This window comes from Pseudoliparis swirei, chromosome 16 (genome assembly GCF_029220125.1).
Source record: "Pseudoliparis swirei isolate HS2019 ecotype Mariana Trench chromosome 16, NWPU_hadal_v1, whole genome shotgun sequence".
NCBI lineage: Eukaryota > Metazoa > Chordata > Actinopteri > Perciformes > Liparidae > Pseudoliparis > Pseudoliparis swirei.
The window spans coordinates 15,372,092-15,392,426 of NC_079403.1; the positions used below are offsets into that span (position 1 = coordinate 15,372,092).

General features: G+C 42.9%; 3 protein-coding genes across 5 annotated transcripts; 2 read left to right on the top strand and 1 right to left on the bottom strand.

The window, feature by feature from the left end:
* The first annotated feature begins 633 nt into the window (after positions 1-633).
* Positions 634-11,983, top strand: pabpn1 (poly(A) binding protein, nuclear 1). Of its 3 annotated transcripts, none has more exons than XM_056434183.1 (7): positions 634-1,078; positions 3,258-3,366; positions 3,673-3,740; positions 4,491-4,597; positions 5,640-5,727; positions 6,162-6,313; positions 11,304-11,983. In XM_056434183.1, exons 1-7 carry the CDS (start codon positions 944-946, stop codon positions 11,497-11,499), a joined length of 855 nt encoding a protein of 284 aa, XP_056290158.1. In that variant the 5' UTR covers positions 634-943; the 3' UTR covers positions 11,500-11,983. The 3 variants fall into 3 exon arrangements, with proteins under 3 accessions (XP_056290158.1, XP_056290159.1, XP_056290161.1); XM_056434184.1 differs by having other exon boundaries at positions 10,205-11,397; XM_056434186.1 differs by lacking the exon at positions 634-1,078 and adding an exon at positions 1,407-1,511.
* A 477-nt stretch (positions 11,984-12,460) lies between these two features.
* ngdn (neuroguidin, EIF4E binding protein) lies at positions 12,461-16,173 on the bottom strand. Its single transcript, XM_056434020.1, has 11 exons — positions 16,120-16,173; positions 15,765-15,824; positions 15,391-15,462; positions 15,033-15,170; positions 14,848-14,932; positions 14,706-14,758; positions 14,375-14,486; positions 14,004-14,178; positions 13,729-13,882; positions 12,887-12,950; positions 12,461-12,642 (listed from the first exon to the last, which is right to left on the bottom strand). The coding sequence occupies exons 1-11, from the start codon at positions 16,138-16,140 to the stop codon at positions 12,623-12,625; spliced, it is 954 nt and encodes a 317-aa protein (XP_056289995.1). The 5' UTR covers positions 16,141-16,173; the 3' UTR covers positions 12,461-12,622.
* A 1,237-nt stretch (positions 16,174-17,410) lies between these two features.
* cebp1 (CCAAT/enhancer binding protein (C/EBP) 1) lies at positions 17,411-19,812 on the top strand. Its single transcript, XM_056434269.1, has 2 exons — positions 17,411-17,949; positions 18,078-19,812. Exons 1-2 carry the CDS (start codon positions 17,689-17,691, stop codon positions 18,381-18,383), a joined length of 567 nt encoding a protein of 188 aa, XP_056290244.1. The 5' UTR covers positions 17,411-17,688; the 3' UTR covers positions 18,384-19,812.
* The last annotated feature ends 523 nt before the right edge of the window (positions 19,813-20,335 follow it).

Consider the following 20,335-nt stretch of genomic DNA (forward strand, 5'->3'; position numbering starts at 1 on the left):
TGTGCAAGAAGCAGCCCTGGGTATATAAATGAAGAAGAATGCCTTTATATCCAACTTTTATGTGTGAATATCTGAATATCATATTGTATGAACAATACAATGTGTCTAGAACATCAACTCCTGCGTGCAAGATTGCCATCATCCTCTTGGTCAAGGACTATAATTACATTAATACCAACTAGCTTGTATTTATTACAAATTACTTCACTTTCGCTGCAAATGATGCATACCTCATTTTTAAAAGGGGCATTTGTTTCTATGTGACAGAGGTTTCAACTATTGATAGATGTGATAGATCAGTGTCATATTTTAAATAAAGGTCACTTAGGTCACACTGGTGGAGACAATTGATATGGCACACACAAATGTGCTGCCTTGAACTAATTTGATAAACAATTGGTTTTGCCGGTTTACTTCCCATTGACAAGGATATGATTGACAGAAACATAATCCTATTAAAAGCACACATGTGATTTCGGAACCGGAAAGTCTTGTGCGGCTCCTCCAATAGGAACGCGGCAGACATCAAAGAGGTGTGTCTAGAATCCTCAGCGAACCAATAGGATTGTGAGTTTTACGCCCGCAGTGATACATGGCTCCGCCCCCGGCTTCCATTTCTGAACTGTAGGGACGCCGCCGCTCTCGCGTAGAGTCCTCGCCTTTTTTATATACTCATTTAAGTAAATAAACTAGGTTATCGGTCGTAAACTAGCACCGCTGCTAAAAGGTAGTGAGTGAAACAGCAGTTATTGTTCATCGTGCTATGCTGTTAGAGTAGTGGCTGGAACTGTAGCTAGCATTTTATTTCCCATTTTAACTTTTCTAAGCGGCGTTTTCCGCCGTTTTTTTTCTTTTCGCCGCCCCGCTCACTCTACCCCCTTGTGCGTGAGTAGGGGCCTGTACGTTTGGCCACGAGGCGCGTCGGTACAGTTGGAACAGGGCGATGGCGGAGTTCGGTAACGGACTGGCGGAGGAATCCCTACTAGATTCAGACCCCGGACATCCCGAGCTGGAGGACCCGGGTGTCGGTGACGAAGAACAGGGATTAGAAGACGGAGAGGCCGCAATTGAAGACCCGGTAAGTGAAGGGCATTGTTTCAGCTGTGAGTGCCCACATGGCACCGGGATACGTGATCGCCCAAACGAAGAAGTCAGCCAAAGCATGCAACCAATATGTTACTAGTTTTCTCTTCTCCACAAATCTTTGGTCACATGCCGTGCAACGTTACGTTAGAGCTATCGCTAGGTCGATAGTACAACCGCCATTGTGGTTAACGCAGTGCAGTAGAAATGGGTGGTGACATGCGTGGTGTCGGCAGCCATCTTGGCGCAACGGCGGCGCCGGTTTCTCTGCGCCAGGGAGCAGCTCGAGTCGTTTGGGGGGGGTATCGTCTGAAAAAAAATAATGCTAGACTGAGATACAGGAGACAGTCGGGGGCAAGGGTAGGACAGGCCGCCGCCATTAGCCGCCGCTGCGCGTGTCTGCTGCTTCAGAAGGCGTCCTGCTGACGGTAATTACATCTTTTAACCCATTTGCATTCACTGTTGTGCGGTCTGCTGCAATTGAGGCGCGGGTGTATGCACATGTAAAATGACCGACGGTCAGGGGGGGTAACGATAGCTTATGCCGAACTCCAACATCAAGCGCGGCGGTTAAAATGACCAGAAGACACGCCGACCGACGAGTAGCGAGATACAATGTGCACCGTAAACGGTTATTAGCCCGGCGATCAGACGCGACCCGTGTACGCTCACAAGCTAGCTGTAAGGTAACAAAGCTAGGGAGGGTGGAGATGACCGACGTGCAGCTCATCGTCTTTGTCATGACTGCTGGACCATGGTTGGTATCGCACACCAGTGGGACACGGAGTTGGCTGTAACGTTATAGTGGTTCAAGATGGCATTAGTAGCATAATTGTTTTATTTTGTACCGCCACACGCGCGCGTATTCACCGAGTGATGTCTATGCAGTAAGTCCAGAGTTGTGAGGTTGTGCTAACCCGAGAGCGCGCGCCATACACCGCAGAAGCAGGGGGTTGCGGTATTTGAGGGGCTGGGTTTGCATCCTTCGGTGTTTTACCAGAGCAATAATAATGAGAGCGGGCAATGAAGGAGCATGCGACAAAAAAAAGTACATAGTGTCATTGATGGCTTACATTGTTGTAACAATCTAGCTGTGAACGTGGATTACTCCCTCTATGATCGCGACCCACCGGGTGGTCGTGTAGCTAAAGGTCGCTGAGGTGATGGTGCCCATGCCACCGTGCCGTCCATCTCCTCAGGTTCGAGGACCTGCATTTAATATTGGTGTCACTGCACCCAGTTATACAAAGCGGCCCTACATTACAAGTCCTGTCACCACAGGCAACAGCCCTGGATGGAGCTGGAATGACTCCCACTGTGCTGCAGTGCACCACTGTCAGCCATGAGGGTCTGCTCCCACATGTCCGGCCATCTCTGGGTTTACTATAGGAATTAGGCATTTGAGTTTCTCAAAAGTCTTTATTAATTGCCAGTTCAAGTAGAGTTGCAGCAAATCAATTGTCCCATTGGTTAATTTACAGAATATGTATTGACCTGTTCAGTGTCAAACTATATTTAAAGCAAATGCTCACCATCAGATGGAGGAGCCCATGGTGATGTCGGCCAGAAATGTGGTTATTTATAACAGAAATAAACGTATTTACATTTCTGGTACGGGTGTATATACATGGTTTTGTACTGTAGTATTTACCACCCTTTTAAAATATGTAAACTTGTCATTTGGCTTCTTTGTATCTGTTCTGAACATTTGCTTCATGTCATTAAGAAGTGATGGGAAACTCAAACTGAGCATGCCATACTAATCCATTCATTTTGTTTGTCCATTATATTTTGAATACTACTCAAGCATATCATGCCCTGATGATGCACATCTTTCAAATGGGTTGGAGGTCAACTTTCAAGTGCCAAATTAAGGCAGTATGGTAGATAATTATGTGTACAAATGTGGGCAATCAGGGGCTATAACAAAAGTTCAGACCAGCCCGACATTTGGGCAGAAACCATGCGTGCACATGAGATTAGAGTCATGTTATGACGGCACTTACAGATTCATTATCTCCTTGCTACCATACCGTCTTCCTGGTGTTTGCAAAGGGGGTGTTATAACCACATTGGTTAATTACAAAATGTTCATGGCTAGTTTTGGTCAGCGATTTAGCGTGGCATAGCTGCCATCCACATCATGATGTGGTTTTTTTGGTCTTGTTTTGCAGGAGCTGGAGGCAATCAAAGCCCGGGTTAGAGAGATGGAGGAAGAGGCAGAGAAGCTGAAGGAGCTCCAGAACGAGGTGGAGAAACAGATGAATCTCAGCCCCCCACCAGGTGTGTTTGCGTGCACGGGGGACACTAGTTTCTCCCTATCTGTCCACATTTCCTGTCTCCGTCATCAGCTCGTGAATCAGAAAATATAATATATGAATCAAAGGAGACTGATTTGACCATCTCACCGCCAAATTGTTGCAGTGGTGGGAAAAAGTGTCTATGAAACAAACCGTTCCATTCTGCTATACAAGGGTTACAGTCCCATATAGGAAATGAAGAAGGTGGGTTTATGAGCAAATTAATGTAAATAATTAGTCAGGTCTCCCTTCATTTTGTTGCTCACTTATGTGTTTTCTGCCTCCCCAGTCGGTCCAGTCATCATGTCCATCGAGGAAAAGATGGAAGCGGATGGCAGATCTATTTATGTCGGAAACGTGAGTAATTGTCTCGTATGGATGCCTTTTTACACATGTTCTTCTTGTTGCAGCTGAGTCTGGACTCCCCCAATTCTTCTACCGACCAAGCTCTGTGAACTAGCATATCATTAAATAAAAAGCGCAAATTTCAAGTCTGCAAAAAATGCTTTTTTGGATCGTTGTTACTCCAGAACTGTAATGTAGTTTTTAAGTATTCCCCCCCATACTATGTACTTTTTCAATTATAATTGGTTTGTAGTCTTTCTGTAAAACAAGTATCAAAGTGTATTGTTTGGGTGTTCAACTCCTTTGGTTAGATCAGCTTGATTAAAGCTATGCCATATTCTTCCCATATTCCCTTTTAGAATTAACTTTACTGAACCAACGAACAGTTGGTTTTGTTCAGATTTTTATAAACACCTAAAAACAATGATTGGTGTTTTTTATTTTAGCTTTATTCAAAGCAATTTGTCGAACACATTTTATCTGAAATACACTTATTGCGATTTAATGTTCTAAAAACTCCACGGGCTGAATTCATGGATTTATTTATATGATTATAATATAATTTATTGCTGAATGTGTTCATTCTTTCTTCGTATTTTTAAATGCCCCTCTTTTTATTTAAAACAAATGCAATATTTATTGTTTTATTTCAGTCAGTCTAATTTAGTATATTAAAAGTGACATGAGTCTTACTTTGATTCTTGGTCCAGGCTGTGTGGGTTCAGCTCTTGATGTCCAAGCTTTCATCCCGTGTTTCTTCAGGTGGACTACGGCGCCACGGCAGAAGAGCTCGAAGCTCACTTTCATGGCTGTGGTTCAGTTAACAGAGTCACCATCCTATGTGACAAATACACAGGGCATCCCAAAGGGTAAGACGGCGTCAGTATACTGTATCACTTCATGTCGCAAATAAATCTGCATGATAAACCGTAATGGTTGAGTGAGACCAGATTCAACCACTGTCAAACATTTTTGAGTTCTGGTTTCACTTTTCCTGTTTTTAATGCAGGGTTCTCACGGCCGTGAAAAACCTGGAAAAGTCATGGAATTTTAAAATAGTTATTTTAATGAGGAGAAAAAAAGACGCTCAAAAGTCTTCGGTAAGAAGCAGGCGTCGATAACCGATGCTGTAACAAAAAGTGAACTCCTCACTGCGGAGCACTGAAGGTTGCCAAATCACATTATTCTTTTACATCTTCCGAAGATGCCAGCCTGCTATTTTGCCGAATGTTCCCCGGTAGCTCTGCTCCTTTGGGAACTTCAGCCGTCACTTCTCACGTTGTCAACGTGTTGAAGAATAAACATTTATATAAATGTTTATTCTTTTAATCAAACTATTGTGTCATTTGACCTGTACTGTATGCTTTTCAATTCTTATTGTTTGAATACCACATTTTCTCACTTTTTCATGTATACAACAAGATTTCACACAATGTTTGGTCATGGAAATTTGGTTTAAAGTCATTGAAATCCATTGGTCAAAATGTGTATGTATCCTGTTAATGATAACAACACTAAAAAGGAAACTTAAAAAAGCTGGTATCTATTGCTGTCGGCAAAGTATCTTCTCTAAAGGTAATTAAAAGTAATTATTTCCCAACAAAAATGGATTTAGGTTTAAACAACAGTTATTCACCCAGAGGAATAGATTTCATTTACCATTTTAGATGTCTGCGATCCTCTGATCAAGATACTGATGCCGTCATGCTCTACATCAGGGGTCACTAACAGACGCCACTGTCTTGGACTGAAAGTAGTTGATAATTATGAAATGTTCATGAATCTGCTTTTAAAGTGACGAGGCCCTGGGTGTCCGGAGGTTAAAATAAGATTAGGACTATTTCCAACTTGATGAAGTCACACAGCCCCCTCCCCCCCTCTTAATTTATGTGTTTTTATTTTCTCTTTCAGGTTTGCCTATATTGAGTTTGCAGACAAAGAGTCTGTTAGGACGGCTATGGCGTTGGATGAGTCTCTTTTCAGAGGAAGGCAGATAAAGGTAAGATCATTTTAAATATTGAGATGTTAAGTAGTTGTAGGGCAGTATGACAGAACCATTATGAGAGGAAGTGGAGGGCAATGTGAACTGTGTCTGCATCATTAGGAACTGTTGAATATTGGTGTGGAACATAAATAATCAGTGATTACCACAAAAGTTTTTTTTTTCCTCACTATTGATTTCGATTATCTCTTTCATCCTGCTGATTTATTTTTCACAATGTAGCATTAACAGAAAAATAGGGGGCATAAAAGTGTTTACCGACGCGTGTTGTACTAGTTTACAAGTATTTGAACAAGTCTAATTCTGAGCAAAAATCTCAAAAGAATTCGAGCAGTTTCTTTTATCCTAAAAAAACAAAAGCTTTCCACAAGATCAATGGATGGATGTTGGTTTATGCAACTGTCCCCTTTTGCTTGATTCTCGCTACTCAGGTGGGCGCTAAGAGAACAAACAGACCAGGCATCAGCACCACAGACCGCGGCTTTCCACGAGCTCGGTTCCGGTCACGGGGGGGAAGCTTTTCATCGCGCGCACGCTACTACAGTGGCTACACGCCACCAAGAGGCAGAGGACGGGCCTTCAGGTGAGCTGACCCTGAGACGCATCACTTCTGACACCATGGGGGAACACTGCACCTGCATGCATTGCATCTCACTCGCTGTTTGTTTTGAAAGGAAATCGCAGGACAAATGAGGCCGTTCTCTAATGACCAGCTGGAATTAGCATCTGTTCGTATTGATTTACATAATGGGTCATACATGGCCTGTTTTGGCCTTCAGATTAAGTTAACTCTGTCCTATCCTTGTATTTTAGCACACAAACAATAGGACAACAAAGCTAATGTCCAGTTGGATGACACACTGATTCCCTCCATTAAATATACATTTAATTTTTGTGTATCAGTACAGTGACCTGTAGCATTGCCTCACTCTAATGCACCATTGTGGAAGTTCCATTTAATGCTCTAGTCCAGCAGTATTATGTTCTTACCCGTCACATTACTGATGATCAGACTGCACTGGGATTCTGGTGGCTTTCTACATGTGTTTTGATTTGGCTTTAATTCTGAGATCTGCAGTGCGGCCCTGTGAGTCTTTTGCAGTCTAGTTTCTACTGCAACGCCGCTTTAAATCACACACTGTAAACATTTGAATTTCAAACAATTTGCAGTTAATTATTAATTAGAGCTGCACAGTTTGTATTACGATGATGCATACAAAATCATGTTTTGAGCATAATTAAACATACATTTAAAACATAGATTTGGACCACAAATTAACTGTCCCTTTTTATATAAATTATGGCTAGCCCCTAAGGCCAGTGAGAAATCAAGGCTACGGTATCTCACTGGTCATATACGCCCTGTGGAGCCATATTGTTTTGATTTTTTGAGAGTTAGAAAAGATGTGTGGTGCCAAACCGACTGGTCAGCATGCCAACTTTCCCACACATGCACTGAGCTTTGAGACCGAGAGATTCTGACTGATCATCCCTGACAAGCATCTGGAACGTTGGTTCTTGCTTAATACTTAATGTTCAACAAAGAACATGTGCCAGAAGAAAGATGCTGCAACAGTTATTTTGGAAGAGCCTGAAATGCCGGGGCCATTTATTTTACAGATTTAAACAGGTTGCTAAAAATCTTCTGACGGGCTCCTATTTATTCCATTTTATCTTCTGTATTTCCTCTTTCATTTTGCTCTTTCTTTTACACTCAAGTGTTTGTGCAAAGACTTCCCATTTCAGCAAGGCTGCCTTTTTAAATGACTCCAAGAAAGGGTTCCATATCTATTCATTCCTTTGTGTGGGAATGTGTCTGACCCTCAAGGTCAGGATCTCTCTAATCTCTGTGCACTTACCCAGCCACTCCCACACATACCAAGAAACCCTAACCCTGCCAGTTTGCTTTCTGGGATTTGACCGAGCTGCAGGACAAGGCACAGACTAGGGCAACGCTATGGGGTGGGTGCTATTACATCAAGTCTCCAGGAGCTAAAAGTTATGATAGTATGTATAATTTGGTAGCTTAAAAACTGATCGCATAATTGGACCTTTCACTTTAAAGAGTTTTCTTAGGTTGTAAACATAGCTCAGACTAGCTGTAATCGTTGAACTTTGACGTGAAGATGATTAAAGTAAAAGTGGACATCATGTAAAAAGAACTGCAAACAAAAGTAACAGTTGACGGTCTTTCTTTTGTCAGGTTGGACCGAGCAGTTTCAAGGTCATGACATTAGTTTTGCCACGGGTGATTGATTTGACTATTAACTGCACTTGTAATCACAGAAATATAAAAGTAAAACTAATAAATGCATCATATAACGGCGTTGGTTAATATCTTCTGATCACAGAGAATAGAGTGCTTTAGCGAAGATGCATTTTATAAACCACATTTTTGTTTTTGTTCTGGAGGATCAGCCTCACAAATGAGCACCACTTTTTTTCCAACAAGCTGTGAAGGCGGACAAGTCTCTGACGTCGCTTCGTAATCTCATTTAGCCGCTTGTTGGCAACAAGTTTAGACATTACTAAGCTTCAAAATTCACAAGAGGGGTATCTACTGAATGTGTTATAACCACATACCATATTTTAGGCATTTAACTAGAGCTCCTACATTGACCGAACAAAATGTTACCTCTGGTAGGTCTAGGGACTCATTCCTGCATCACTGCAGAGAGTCGAGGTCACTTGAAATGACCGTGATCCCCTTCTGCAGAAGGGCGGTCTAGTTTCTACACTATATTTGTCAAGTCTACATTAGTCTGTTGCAAGTTTAACAGAATTGGGCTCAGATTTGATCCAAGTATTCTCAGTTGTGCCTTGTCTTGGGTTTGGAACTCATCCATGGGGAAGAAAAACAAACTTTGCATTCACCCATTGTGTGCTTGGGAAGGTTTCACAGTGCTCAGCTGTGGTCCAATAGATATGTTTCATTAAAGTATCTAGATGTTTCTTGGCTTATAAGAAGTTGGAATTCAACAAGGTCACGGCGAGTGTCTTCTGCAGAACGTTGGCTGCCAGGATTTAATGGTCTGAAAGGACAATGCAGCCAAATAACGGCGTTTGTCTAGCGCCTCAAATCCTTGCACCCTGACTGAGAACAGTCATCCATGTTTACATGCTCTTCCACACAACTGGTGCCTGGCTGCAGAAAGTGTTTTCTCATGTATTGCATCCATTAACATCATTTTGTCATCTTCCCAAGTTGGCATGGTGAACAGCCAAGATTGTGATGCGCGCCAGAAGACGTGCATACTGTACTCATGATGTGGAATTTCATTTTTGGTGCTTAATGCACAGTGTATGTCCGTGCATGTCCCCACCCTCCTCTACAAACACACGCATTCCAACCCAGATTCACCTTTACAGCGTTCACTCCCAGAAACGAGGGTTCATTACTGCAGCCTGACTTCAGCATCTAGCCGGACCACCACTGGCCTCAGTCCCAGTGTGACATTTTTTTGTGTTTGTTGCCACTGAATGATTTGTGTATGAGAGGGAAGAGGATGTGTGGAAGGTTTGCTGCTGCCTGGCTTTTGTGTGAGTGTGTGTCAGGCAGGCAGTGTTTTGAGTGTCTAATAATGGTGCAGTTATCCTGTCCCCAATGTGTGTGTGTATGTATGTGTGTGTGCACTGTCTTGCTGGGGGTATATGTGTGGTGCTGTTTGTCCTCAAGGTCTTTCCCCACAGTGACCCCAGAAGGCGGCTCTCGCAGAGAGACAGACAGAGAGAGAAAGAGGGAGAGAGTGCCTTTGCTGAGCCCTCACACCCAAACACAAATCCTTATTCCAACATCTGGAAATTAAACGCCTTTCTTCTCTTGACGAGCTGCTTTCAGCACTAGTCTATTCTTCCAGATTGATTTGTTGTAACACAACCCCCCGTGAGAGCCACGGCCCAATACCGTTAGGACGGTATGACGATTAAGTGATTGTGAACACTGTCCTAAACATTCTGTCATTCGTTTACATCAATATATTCTTTCCCCTTCCGTTTGCAGACCCTTTCTCTGGCCACTATCTCACACGTATATCTATCTATTTATCTATATACAGGACTGTCTCAGAAAATTAGAATATTGTGATAAAGTTCTTTATTTTCTGTAATGCAATTAAAAAAACAAAAATGTCATGCATTCTGGATTCATTACAAATCAACTGAAATATTGCAAGCCTTTTATTCTTTTAATATTGCTGATTATGGCTTACAGCTTAAGAAAACTCTAAAATCCTATCTCATAAAATTTTTATATTTCCTCAGACCAAGTTAAAAAAAAGATTTATAACAGCTGAGTGTTTGTCAAGGCTCATGACATTTTTGTTTTTTTAATTGCATTACAGAAAATAAAGAACTTCATCACAATATTCTAATTTTCTGAGACAGTCCTGTATATATTTGATCACACCAGGAAATTGGTGTGAGTCTTCTTAAGCCAACCAGAAAACAACTCACCCTCTTTTTCTCTCTTTTCCAGGGGCCGAGGGCGAACAACATCGTGGTATTCCCCTTACTAAACACACCCTCCCTCCAACATTCCCTTACTATCAACCCTCTCCCCTCTCTTTTCCATTTAGAGAAAACACACACACATAGAAAAAAATCCCGCCCCCCATCCCCAACAATAAAAGAAGAGAAAACCAGAAGAGAAAAAAAGACAAAAAAGGAAAAAAAAAAAAAAAACTCTTCTGGACAGAGACTGACTGGCCGCAGTGTGCGATTGTGTGTGAGCGTGCGTGTGCGGAGGTTGATGCAGTCCCCCCTGGTAAGGTATCAGTTGGCCATTGGGGAAAGAATATGGTGGCTGATTTCTGTTTTTTTTGTTGATTTTGAGGGGTGGGAAAGGAGGGGGGAGGGGCATGTAGGAGAAGATGGTGGTATCTCAGGCTGCAGATGTGTCTCCTTTGGTCTGGCTGTGACTTCCTGCTTTCACACCATCACCAACACAGCCCACTCACCCTCCACCACCACCAAAACAAGAAAAGAAAAGAAAAAAAACGGGGGGAAACGGCAGCAAGAAGATATACTGTTTATTTTTGTTTTTAATGTACCGTACATATGTGAAACTTCCACTAGCCAGAGTATTTGTTGTGTTTTTAAGTTTGTCGTGTTTGAGTATATCACCTCCCCATCCCTCCCTCAACCCCCTTTGTGTTTGCCATTCTCTGCCTCTCACCCCTACCCTCGCTGCATTTTATAACTCATGCTTTTTCTCCCCCTGCCCCCACCCTACCTTCTTTGGCTCATCACCCCATGGATTGTTCTCTGGCCGTGATAGACCTTCAGTGTTCAGTGGGATTATACGTGCATAGAATCGTTTCTTTTATTTGTTCTCGTGGGAGCCGGGTTCCTCCTGCTGCCACCTTCCTGCTGCTCTCATACCTGTCGCCTCCAACTCAGGCATGGCTACAGCTCGTTTTATTCTTTTGACAGACATCAATGTTTTTTATTTCGTGCCCCCCCCTCCCCACTTGTTTTTCCCTCCCGCCCTTCTGTGTTCCTTGTCTCCTGTCTCTCCTCCTTCCCCCCCCCACCCCTCCTCTCTCTGTATATTAGACCACTTCTTGTCATTTCAGGTTTCAAGACCAGTGGAGGCTGACGACCCCTCCCCAGGTGGCGCAAGGCCCCCCCACTGTCTCCGCAGCGTCTCTCTCTCTATCTGCACCCGCTATGCACACTCACCCCATCCTGTCAGTGTGGGGGGGTGGGGGAGGGGGGCAAGGCGACCACAGGCCCGCTGCGGGGGGCATTTACTACAACAGCAAACGCTGATGATGCTTTTAGTCCCTTTAACACTTCAACACACTCGCACACACACACACTGCAGCACACACATAACTTACAGGCAGCAAGTCCAACACAAGTTATTTACAGAGAGCTGAAGCCAACATAGCTGAGTGGCAGGAAGGCAGTTTTGCGTGGGAGTGAGGAGGCAGGACCAGAGACGAGGGTGTTTTTTGGGGTATACAGTGCGGACCTTAATGCGACCCCTTTCTCTGATGACGCGCAGTGCAGTCACGGCTTGTCTGAGGAAGGCTGATAAGTTAACGGCATTGATTAAGTTAATAATTGGAGTGGGCTTGAGCAGTTATTTTAGGGTGGGGCAAGTAAGGGTGGGGTTTGTGTGGAGACCTTTTTTCTTTTTTGAAAAGGGGGAAGTGGGTTTGAACAAATGTTCTGCTTTTTTATTTTTATTTTTAACCCATGAGTGTATTAGGGAGAAAAAAAATAAAATAAAGACATTGTGTAAAAATAAGACTGCGTTTGAGTTTGTTTTGACTGTCCTGCCGTATGCCTAAAATGGTTTCATCTCGTGCACATGTATTGTTTAATAATGGGGAATATTAGGCGATTGTTTCCAATGAATCATTAAGTATCAGCAAAGTGGTCATTAGACATTACAGGCCAAACCTTAAATATCTTAATGTTCCGAGACGACCTCATATCGAGGTCCAAGGTTGTCACTTGACGGTGCATCGTTTGACAATCTGCACACTCGCTCGGGTAACTAGCTAATACAACACTTGTATTTTCTTTACTTTGAATTTTTTTTTTTATAGGAATGCATAGTTACATTTGTGTTGTCAGATGGCTTGTTGTAAAAAAAAAAAAGTAATCTGATTTCCTCTACACTAGCATGGCTTTTGCCATCTGGGGGCTATTGGATGGCACAAGGAGTGTTTTGTCCTCATTGAGGCCGCCCTCTACCGAAAATGAATGTGATACACAGATCCAGCAGTAAAAGTTTATTCCACAAATTGAATAAAAACAAAGTGAAGTGGAGAATTAATGACTGGCACAACTAACTTAATGGTAAACTCTTAAACTAAAGTGATGATGCAGTTGGTGAAGTCTTCATCATTTGGTCTTCAACCGGTGAACCTCGTGTTTCAGGTTATCTGTGCTTCTTAAAAGCTGCAGAGAAGGACAAGAAAAAGCACTTTAGAATTGCACCTGAATCATAAGATCATTTTATTTTTTAAAATACTTTTTGTAAAGAAATCACACCGTTCTAGACACAAAGCAAACAAAGGCCAGGTTGGCAAAGTTATCTGGTCCTTACGTAGGCGTTCAAGTTACTTGACCCCAGTCCATTTACTGTCATCTCTTTGAAGAAAAATTAAGGTAATTTGTGTATGGTGTATTTTAATGTCCTCACCTCTTTTTTTGTTTTTTTTCTTCATGACTTTCTTCTTTTTCTTTGGCCGAGAGTCATCCTCATCCTGCACCGTTGAACACAAGTGTAAGAAGCAGCAGTCGCATCAAGAATGTGATCTTAATAAAAGCCGGCCACAACACTCCCATTCATTCTGCATGGAGATGAGCCCGCTGACATCGTTTTGTGGCTTCGCGTGTTGTCCAGCACTAAATCTAAACAGCGCACATGGACTTTCCTAATACATTTAGCTGAACTAATTTTTCCACATCTACAAGCAGCATGAGGTCGGCCAGTCATTACTCATTAGTGCTTTTTATGCATGCGTCAGGTTACATACGCTGCACCTGGTGGCAGCCCAAATTGAACAATAAACAGGTAGTTCAGCGTGTCCAGACTCAGGAGTCTACTGCTTCATTAGAACCTAATTCCTGCTCTTTCTGAGACAAAATCCTCTTTAAAGAGACATTTTTGGATGACAAATGAATTCTTTTCACTTTTGGGGCGGCTGTAGCTCAGTGGGGTAAGAGGGCCGTCCTGCAACTGCAAGGTTGTGGGTTCGATCCCCGCTCTCCCCATTAGTTGCAAGTCGAAGTGTCCTTGAGCAAGGCACTGAACCCCCAGTTGCTTCCCGGGCGCTTCACCGCAGCCCACTGCTCCTTAATAACTAAGGATGGGTTAAATGCAGAGAACTAATTTCCCCTTGGGGATTAATAAAAGTGTATATTTAATTTAATATTTCACAGCAATGTTTCAAACCGTGTCCTCTCCTGTAGAGCGAGTGTGATATCCCCCCCCCCTTTCCCCCTGACGGGTTGGTGTAAAGAATGTCACTGCCAGCTCACCTGCATACCCTCGCCGCCTGTTAGAGCTGTGATGTCACCGAAGTTTGTGATGCCGCTCAGCTGGCCGGACATGGACATCATGCCTCTCTTTCTGACGCCCTTCTGACGCTGGGGCATGTTGAGACGCACCAACATCGACTCCTCGTAGTTTTTCCTTTGAACAAGAACAAAGTTATTGTTGATGGAAACTGACGTCAGTGAAGCGCATCCCAAGTAGCACGTGACATACTTATTCACAATAATATTGTGATCAAACTAATTAAACAAGCCAATACCTATGGAGCTCGTCGCGGCTCTCGCGGTCGCTCTGGAAGTCTCGTCGGTCCCTGATCTCCTCTGGAGCGTCGCTGTACTGCTGTCGCAGCTCCTGGATCACAGAGCTTTGGAGGGCAGCTCGACGCTGGCGCTCTGACTGAGCCTTCTTCTTGTCCGTTTCTGTCATGTCACCATCTGGGCGGGTGTGTGTGTGTGTGTGTGTGTGTGTGGGGGGGGGGGGACAGTTTAAGATGAGAATTCTTGGTCTGTCCCAAAAGAAGCAGCCGCTCGCTTCATTACAAACAGCGTGATTAACTTCCACAGAAGTATTTAACCCAAGAAAAGTATAACCATAAAGAGGTGGAACTGATGTGTGTTTTTATGACCTTACCATAATGCACTGGGGCAATCTTTGGCGGTACATATTTCCTGCCACTAGAGTGGGCTGCTTTCTTCTCCGTCTTATCCTCAGCTTCTCCTTCAGACTCCTCAGATTCGCTCAACTGGTTGATGAAGCAGAAGAAATGAAGTCAGTCAGACTTTATAATACTGTATCTTCTGTAGTTTTATTAGAAATTACAGTTTTTCTTGTTATACCTACGCAATAAAATCAATGGTAGTCTGACGTGAAATGTCTTTAAACATTCAATGAGGTGAACACAAACCAAACTATCACCCACATGAAGATAGGTGTTTAAACAACCACGGTAGTTAGCGCTTACTTTGCTGAGGAGATTCTCTGGATTAGGACGCAGCTGCAACGGGTCATTTTCAGCTGAAATGTTCAAAAATACGTTATAACAAAGTGTGAAAAACCGAGGGACGGAAATTAGACAATTGCAACAAACAAACGATTAGGCTTACCTAAACTGCCGGTGACAGCTGTACGAACCAGTTTATCAATCTGGTACTTCAGTTTGTGGTCTAGTGGTCGCATCTTCTCCAGGACCTTAAAACAGGAGGAGAAAAGCAATGAGACGCTGCATTAGCTGGATGTGTAAGAATGAAGAAGGTGCTTTAATAGCGGCCTGCTTTTACTATCACCTCACCGTTCTGATTGTGACCAGTCTGCTCAAGGCGTCACTGTCTTTTATTTTGCCTCCTTCTGTTTTGATGCAGATCAGGTGAGTGAGGTCTTGAAGGTAGAAGAGCAGCAGGTGATACCGAAGGTCCAAGAAAGACAAACCCTGCGGGGAGAGAAGACAGACGGTGAGTCACAAAGAGCTGTTCGTCTGGACCAGATCAGAGGAAAGCTCTTTCTCAGTTTGGTCCCGATAGAAATAAGCTATTTTGACATTGAACATTTGTATTCATTGGAAACACAGAACTGACATATGTACAGTGAGCCTGGGGCTAATCCAGCCGTATTAAAAAGGTCCAGGACATCTAATAACCATCCCCACTCACCTCTGATGTCTGAAAAGCTCCATCTTTGACTTTTGTGATCAGCTCACGGACATTACTGGTAACCGAGGCCACCTAAAGAGAAAGGCCACAGTGGTTCAGCTGTGAACACATAAATATGATGCATCTATGCAAGCTTTCTGTGATTAAAGTGGCAAAGCGTTCAACTCATCATGGTGAAAGAGAAGCAGACCACCTCCCCTCTAAGAAACACAATGAAACAACAGGATCTTATGATCAGACTGTTATGAAATCATATCCCACAATGAGATATAATTGTGCTAATGAGGGTGTCGATACAGTAACTTCAAAAAGGGCCATAACTCTACTAATAAACATTAGTATGACAGTAATATCACAGACACGCACATTCTTACCTGCTCGGTGAGATTTCTCAGCAGCTGTACAGCTGCAGGCAAATCGCTTTCAATTAAATCCTGTCAGAAAGCAAACAAGTCAGAAATACAAAGCGAACCTGCCTTCAGCAAAATGTACCGTCAGTGAAACGCGGACAATGTTGTAGAAGCGCAACTAAAAGTTAAATTAGCTAGCGGCTAGCTGAAGTCATTAAAACACAACAACCATGAGCACTAACCCTAACGCTTTGCATCAGTCTCAGGTATAACATATAGTTTCAGAGCACACGCCACACTATCTTAATTGTCTATAGTAATATTATAAAGTGTAGGACGATCAAATATATTTTCTTTGAGCTCGCAGAGTTCCACTCACGTTGTCAATAGGGGCCGCCATTTTGTTTCAATGTACTGTATGGAGGCCGCAGAGGGACAATAGTCACACAGCACTTCTTTTGCGTTCTGCACGACGCAGTGATGTAATATGAGTGCACAGACTGGAGCCCACTGTTACAGTGTCATAATAGGAGTGAGTGGCAAAAAAGAGGGACATAACGGACAGCTATTAACTATTAATTAGATAATTATTTTTTTCTGATCTGCAATTAAAAGTTACTCAATATTAATGTCCCATAATTTGTTTAAAAGTTACATAATCTGTAGATAGGATGGGAGTCAAGACAATCACTGTGCTTCGCCTTCTGTCTGTGTGCTCTCTTTCCTGTCATTTCTGTGTGTGTGTGTGTGTGTGTGCGTTTGTGCGTGTGTGTCTGTTTGTGCGTGTGCTCTCTTTCCTGTCATTTGTGTGTGTGTGTGTGTGTGTGTGTGTGTGTGTGTGAGAGAGAGAGAGGAAGAAGGGATGTGAGATCAGACAGGTATCAAACTCCTCTCTGTCTCCTCCTTTCAGACCATTTTCAGTTAACTGTCAGAGGAGCCTGAAGCATATTCAGAGAGTTTGTGAAGAGCTAAATCATGGTAAGTCCCATCAGAGCTTTCTTTGTGTGTATCCGCAGTTTGATTGGTCCTGTACAAGGTACGTTTGCCATTAATGGTGGGCTTCATCATTCGGTTTCCTTCGTAGTTAATTAATCTGCTGATTATTTTCTCAGTTTATTGATCGACCGTCAGAGAGTAATGAAAAATGCACATCACAACCCAGGTGAAGTAGTTTAGCTTATTTGGTCTGGCCAACAGTCAAAAGCCACCAGACTCAAAGTTTACTTTCATAGAAGAGAATTAAACCAGCAACTATCCACATTTGGAACAGCTGGAAACAAAGTTGTAGTTTTTTTGCTTGTTTGTACCTTAAGACAATCATTTAATGACATTTCATTTAGCTGACACTTTTATCCAAAGCGACTTACAAGAAAAAATCATCACTATTGTTGTTGACTAACTTTATGTCAATCAACTAAACAATTAATCGACTGATTCTATCATTTTTTTTTTTCAAAAATAGTATTCTTTATTTGTAGATTGTTATTTGCAGAAATATTGCATCGGCCATTTATAATCATTAATAATACTCCGTTACGAGTTCTGCATTGTTCATTGAATATTGAACTTTAGTATCAAAAGGAAAAGTAAAAGTACACAACATACAGCACATTAAGGCCTTTCAGGAGTTGAATTAGGTGATTATTGTTGATTATCATTAGCAGGACAATATCATGTGCAGCCCTTTATTGTTGTAGTTGGTCAAACTGCAGCTAATTACACCACATTATACGTGTCGTTGGGTTGTTTAATAGCTCAGCCTTTATGTCTTGTGTTACTTTTGCAGCTGTCAGAGTCGTCTATGTTTCTGTTTTGTACATGTGGTTCTTTGCTTCCAATAAAATAATAAAATAAAAACATAAACACAAACACACACGCATACAGAGACACATTTAAACTTAACATAAAAGAAGAAGCTCATCTTTTTTCTGCTTCCGACCCCCTCCAGATGTCTGATTCCAGGGTGTCCTCAGTCATCCAGGAGTGGGCCAGCTCTTACTCGGGGGAGACCCACACCCTGACCCACACCACACCAAATAACCAGCTGGCTCAGATGGACATGATGCCATACGGCCAGTCTCAGGGACTGGTGAGAGGGGGCAGTGATGACATGATGGGACTGTCTTACCTGCCGTACACGTCTTCCAGTCTCTGCAACAACTTGAGCGCCGGGAGCACAAACCACCACCACAGCCACGCCAACACGCAGGTGTGTGTGTGTGCAATATAGATGTTTTCATGTGTAGATTATAGATAAATGAGTGAGAAAATAATAAAACACCACTTTGCATCCTGCTTCCCCACAACCGAACACATACTTGTGTTTCTGACCTCCAGGACTTCTCCTCCTTCCTCCTGCCAACTCTGCGGGCCCCGGTAAACAAGAGGAGCATCAGCAAGGACAGCGCGGAGTACCGCCTGCGGCGCGAGAGGAACAACGTCGCTGTGAGAAAGAGCCGGGACAAGGCCCGCAGGAGGATCCTGCTGACCCAGCAGAGAGCCATGCAGCTGCAGGAGGAAAACCAGAAGCTGCAGATGAGGATAGGGCAGCTGTCACAGGAGCTGGACTCTCTCAAACACATCCTGTCACAGCGGCACCTGCAGGGAGCGGAGGAGGGAGCAGCAGGGGCGTCCAGTATCTAGAACCACACTTGTACCTGATTTGAGGCATATTAGGCCTCCATATGCCTCCTTCCTTGTTGATTCTTCAACTAAAGAAGTGGGGAAGTAATGCCAGGTGTAAAAGGCTCAGTCGTAGTTTCGTATTGTACCACTGTGAGGAGAGAACGCGTAACACACTGGCAGCTATAACTGCCCTTGAGGACACTGAGCTCATGGCCTCTTTTCCTGGGGGTTTTCAGGCAACTTTACATTCTTCAATTGACTTCCATAAAAGCCCTGTAAACTGTTGTTATTAGTTGCTTTTCCTGTTGGGCTCTTTGTGCTTTAAAAAACAAACCAAAAACAACAATGTGTCCAAAGCAGCGTCTCATTGTTTGAAGACAAGGTCTTTAGTTGGCTGAAAGGACCGTCGCTGCAGATTTGATCGGTTGTAACTTGCCATTGGAAGCTCTTACTACGTCTGTCTGCAGCGGACCTTTCAATGCTTCCAGCTGACTCTTCCTCCACCCTTAAGATGGATATCACTACAGCCACATATCCACACCTTCAACTTGTGGAAGAATCCAACGCTTAACAGGTTCTAAGTCAATTCAGCTCATAATTCAGTTCCTGACAGGGTGGATTAGGTTTAAAAACAGCATTTCAAGATGGTAAATAACAGACAATACACAGTATAAATTAACTGAATTGGTGTCTGGTCAGAATTCTCTAGGTGTGTGGGAAGTTCATCACAACCTCAGTGTTTATGAAATAATGGCTACAGCCCTGTTCACTAGACCTTTGAATAATTGAATTAAGCACCTGAATACAAAGCAGGAATACGTGGGTTGGGTTTGAATGGAGACGTCTTTGTATTTTCCAAACTGTGAGTGAGGAGACTGGAGAGTGCACAGAAACCTTAAACGGGTCCGGGCATGAGATTTGTAAAAAGTGTGAGATGAGAGAAGTTGTACCACAGCTCTAGAAAACAAAACAAACGGGTCCAGAAATAAAAAAGGCCTGAAGGTCAAAAGCTGCACGTACTTCAATTTAGCAAATTCAAAACGAACTTTCCTCCAAGGCCCTGAAGACGACGTCCTCACATACGTGGACATCCTCAGAAGAAGACACTTCTGTGCATTAGACAGATTTGTTTTTTGATTGAACAAACGTTACCTAATCAACGACACTTCTTGTCAATGTCAGATATGATTGTAAGTGTTGTTGCCCAACAAGGTTACACAACCACCTGTGGTTAGTGAGGGATTCAACGAAATCGAAGTCTCTCTCTCCGTGTATTACTTCTCTCATCACGAAATGAGTTTGGGATTACTTGAAATAATGCAGACGCAGTTTTGAAAAACATGTAATCTTGCCGGTTGTTGAAAGTGTTTTATGATTTTATAATAATGTATTGTTCAAGCAATACTTTGTCACATATTTTCTTTAAATAAACAAATTATTATTTGTACTTTGATGAAATGTCTTTTATATCCATCAATCCTAACATTTCACGTAAATATAACATAGAAATATCGACAAAGCATGTCAAAATATGCCTTATTTAAAGTGATTCTGAAACAGGCTTTGATTACGGTGCACTGCACCTTTAAACCACACATGTTTCTCACAGAAAACAGTGTGATATAACCCCAGTACTCCCATCCTGCATCAGAGAACATGGCGTGCACCTGCCACATTTATTACCATAAGTCTACCCACAGAAACGGACGCCATGCCGTGGACCGTTGTGCACCAGCGGTTTCCCTTTGTGGGATGGGCAAGATTTCAACACATTGGAGGACGGAGATGAGGAGCGCAGAGATAGTATCAGTGTTTCGGGCTGCCAGGGCCTTCCTGTGGCGGTGATGGTAGTGAAGGGACAGAGAGATAGGAGACAGAGAGGAGGGGGCAGGGGCAACAAGCCAGGCCTTTTTCTTTCTTTCTTTAAAAAAATCAAAACAATCTTGGTCTAAAACAATAGTTATAACATT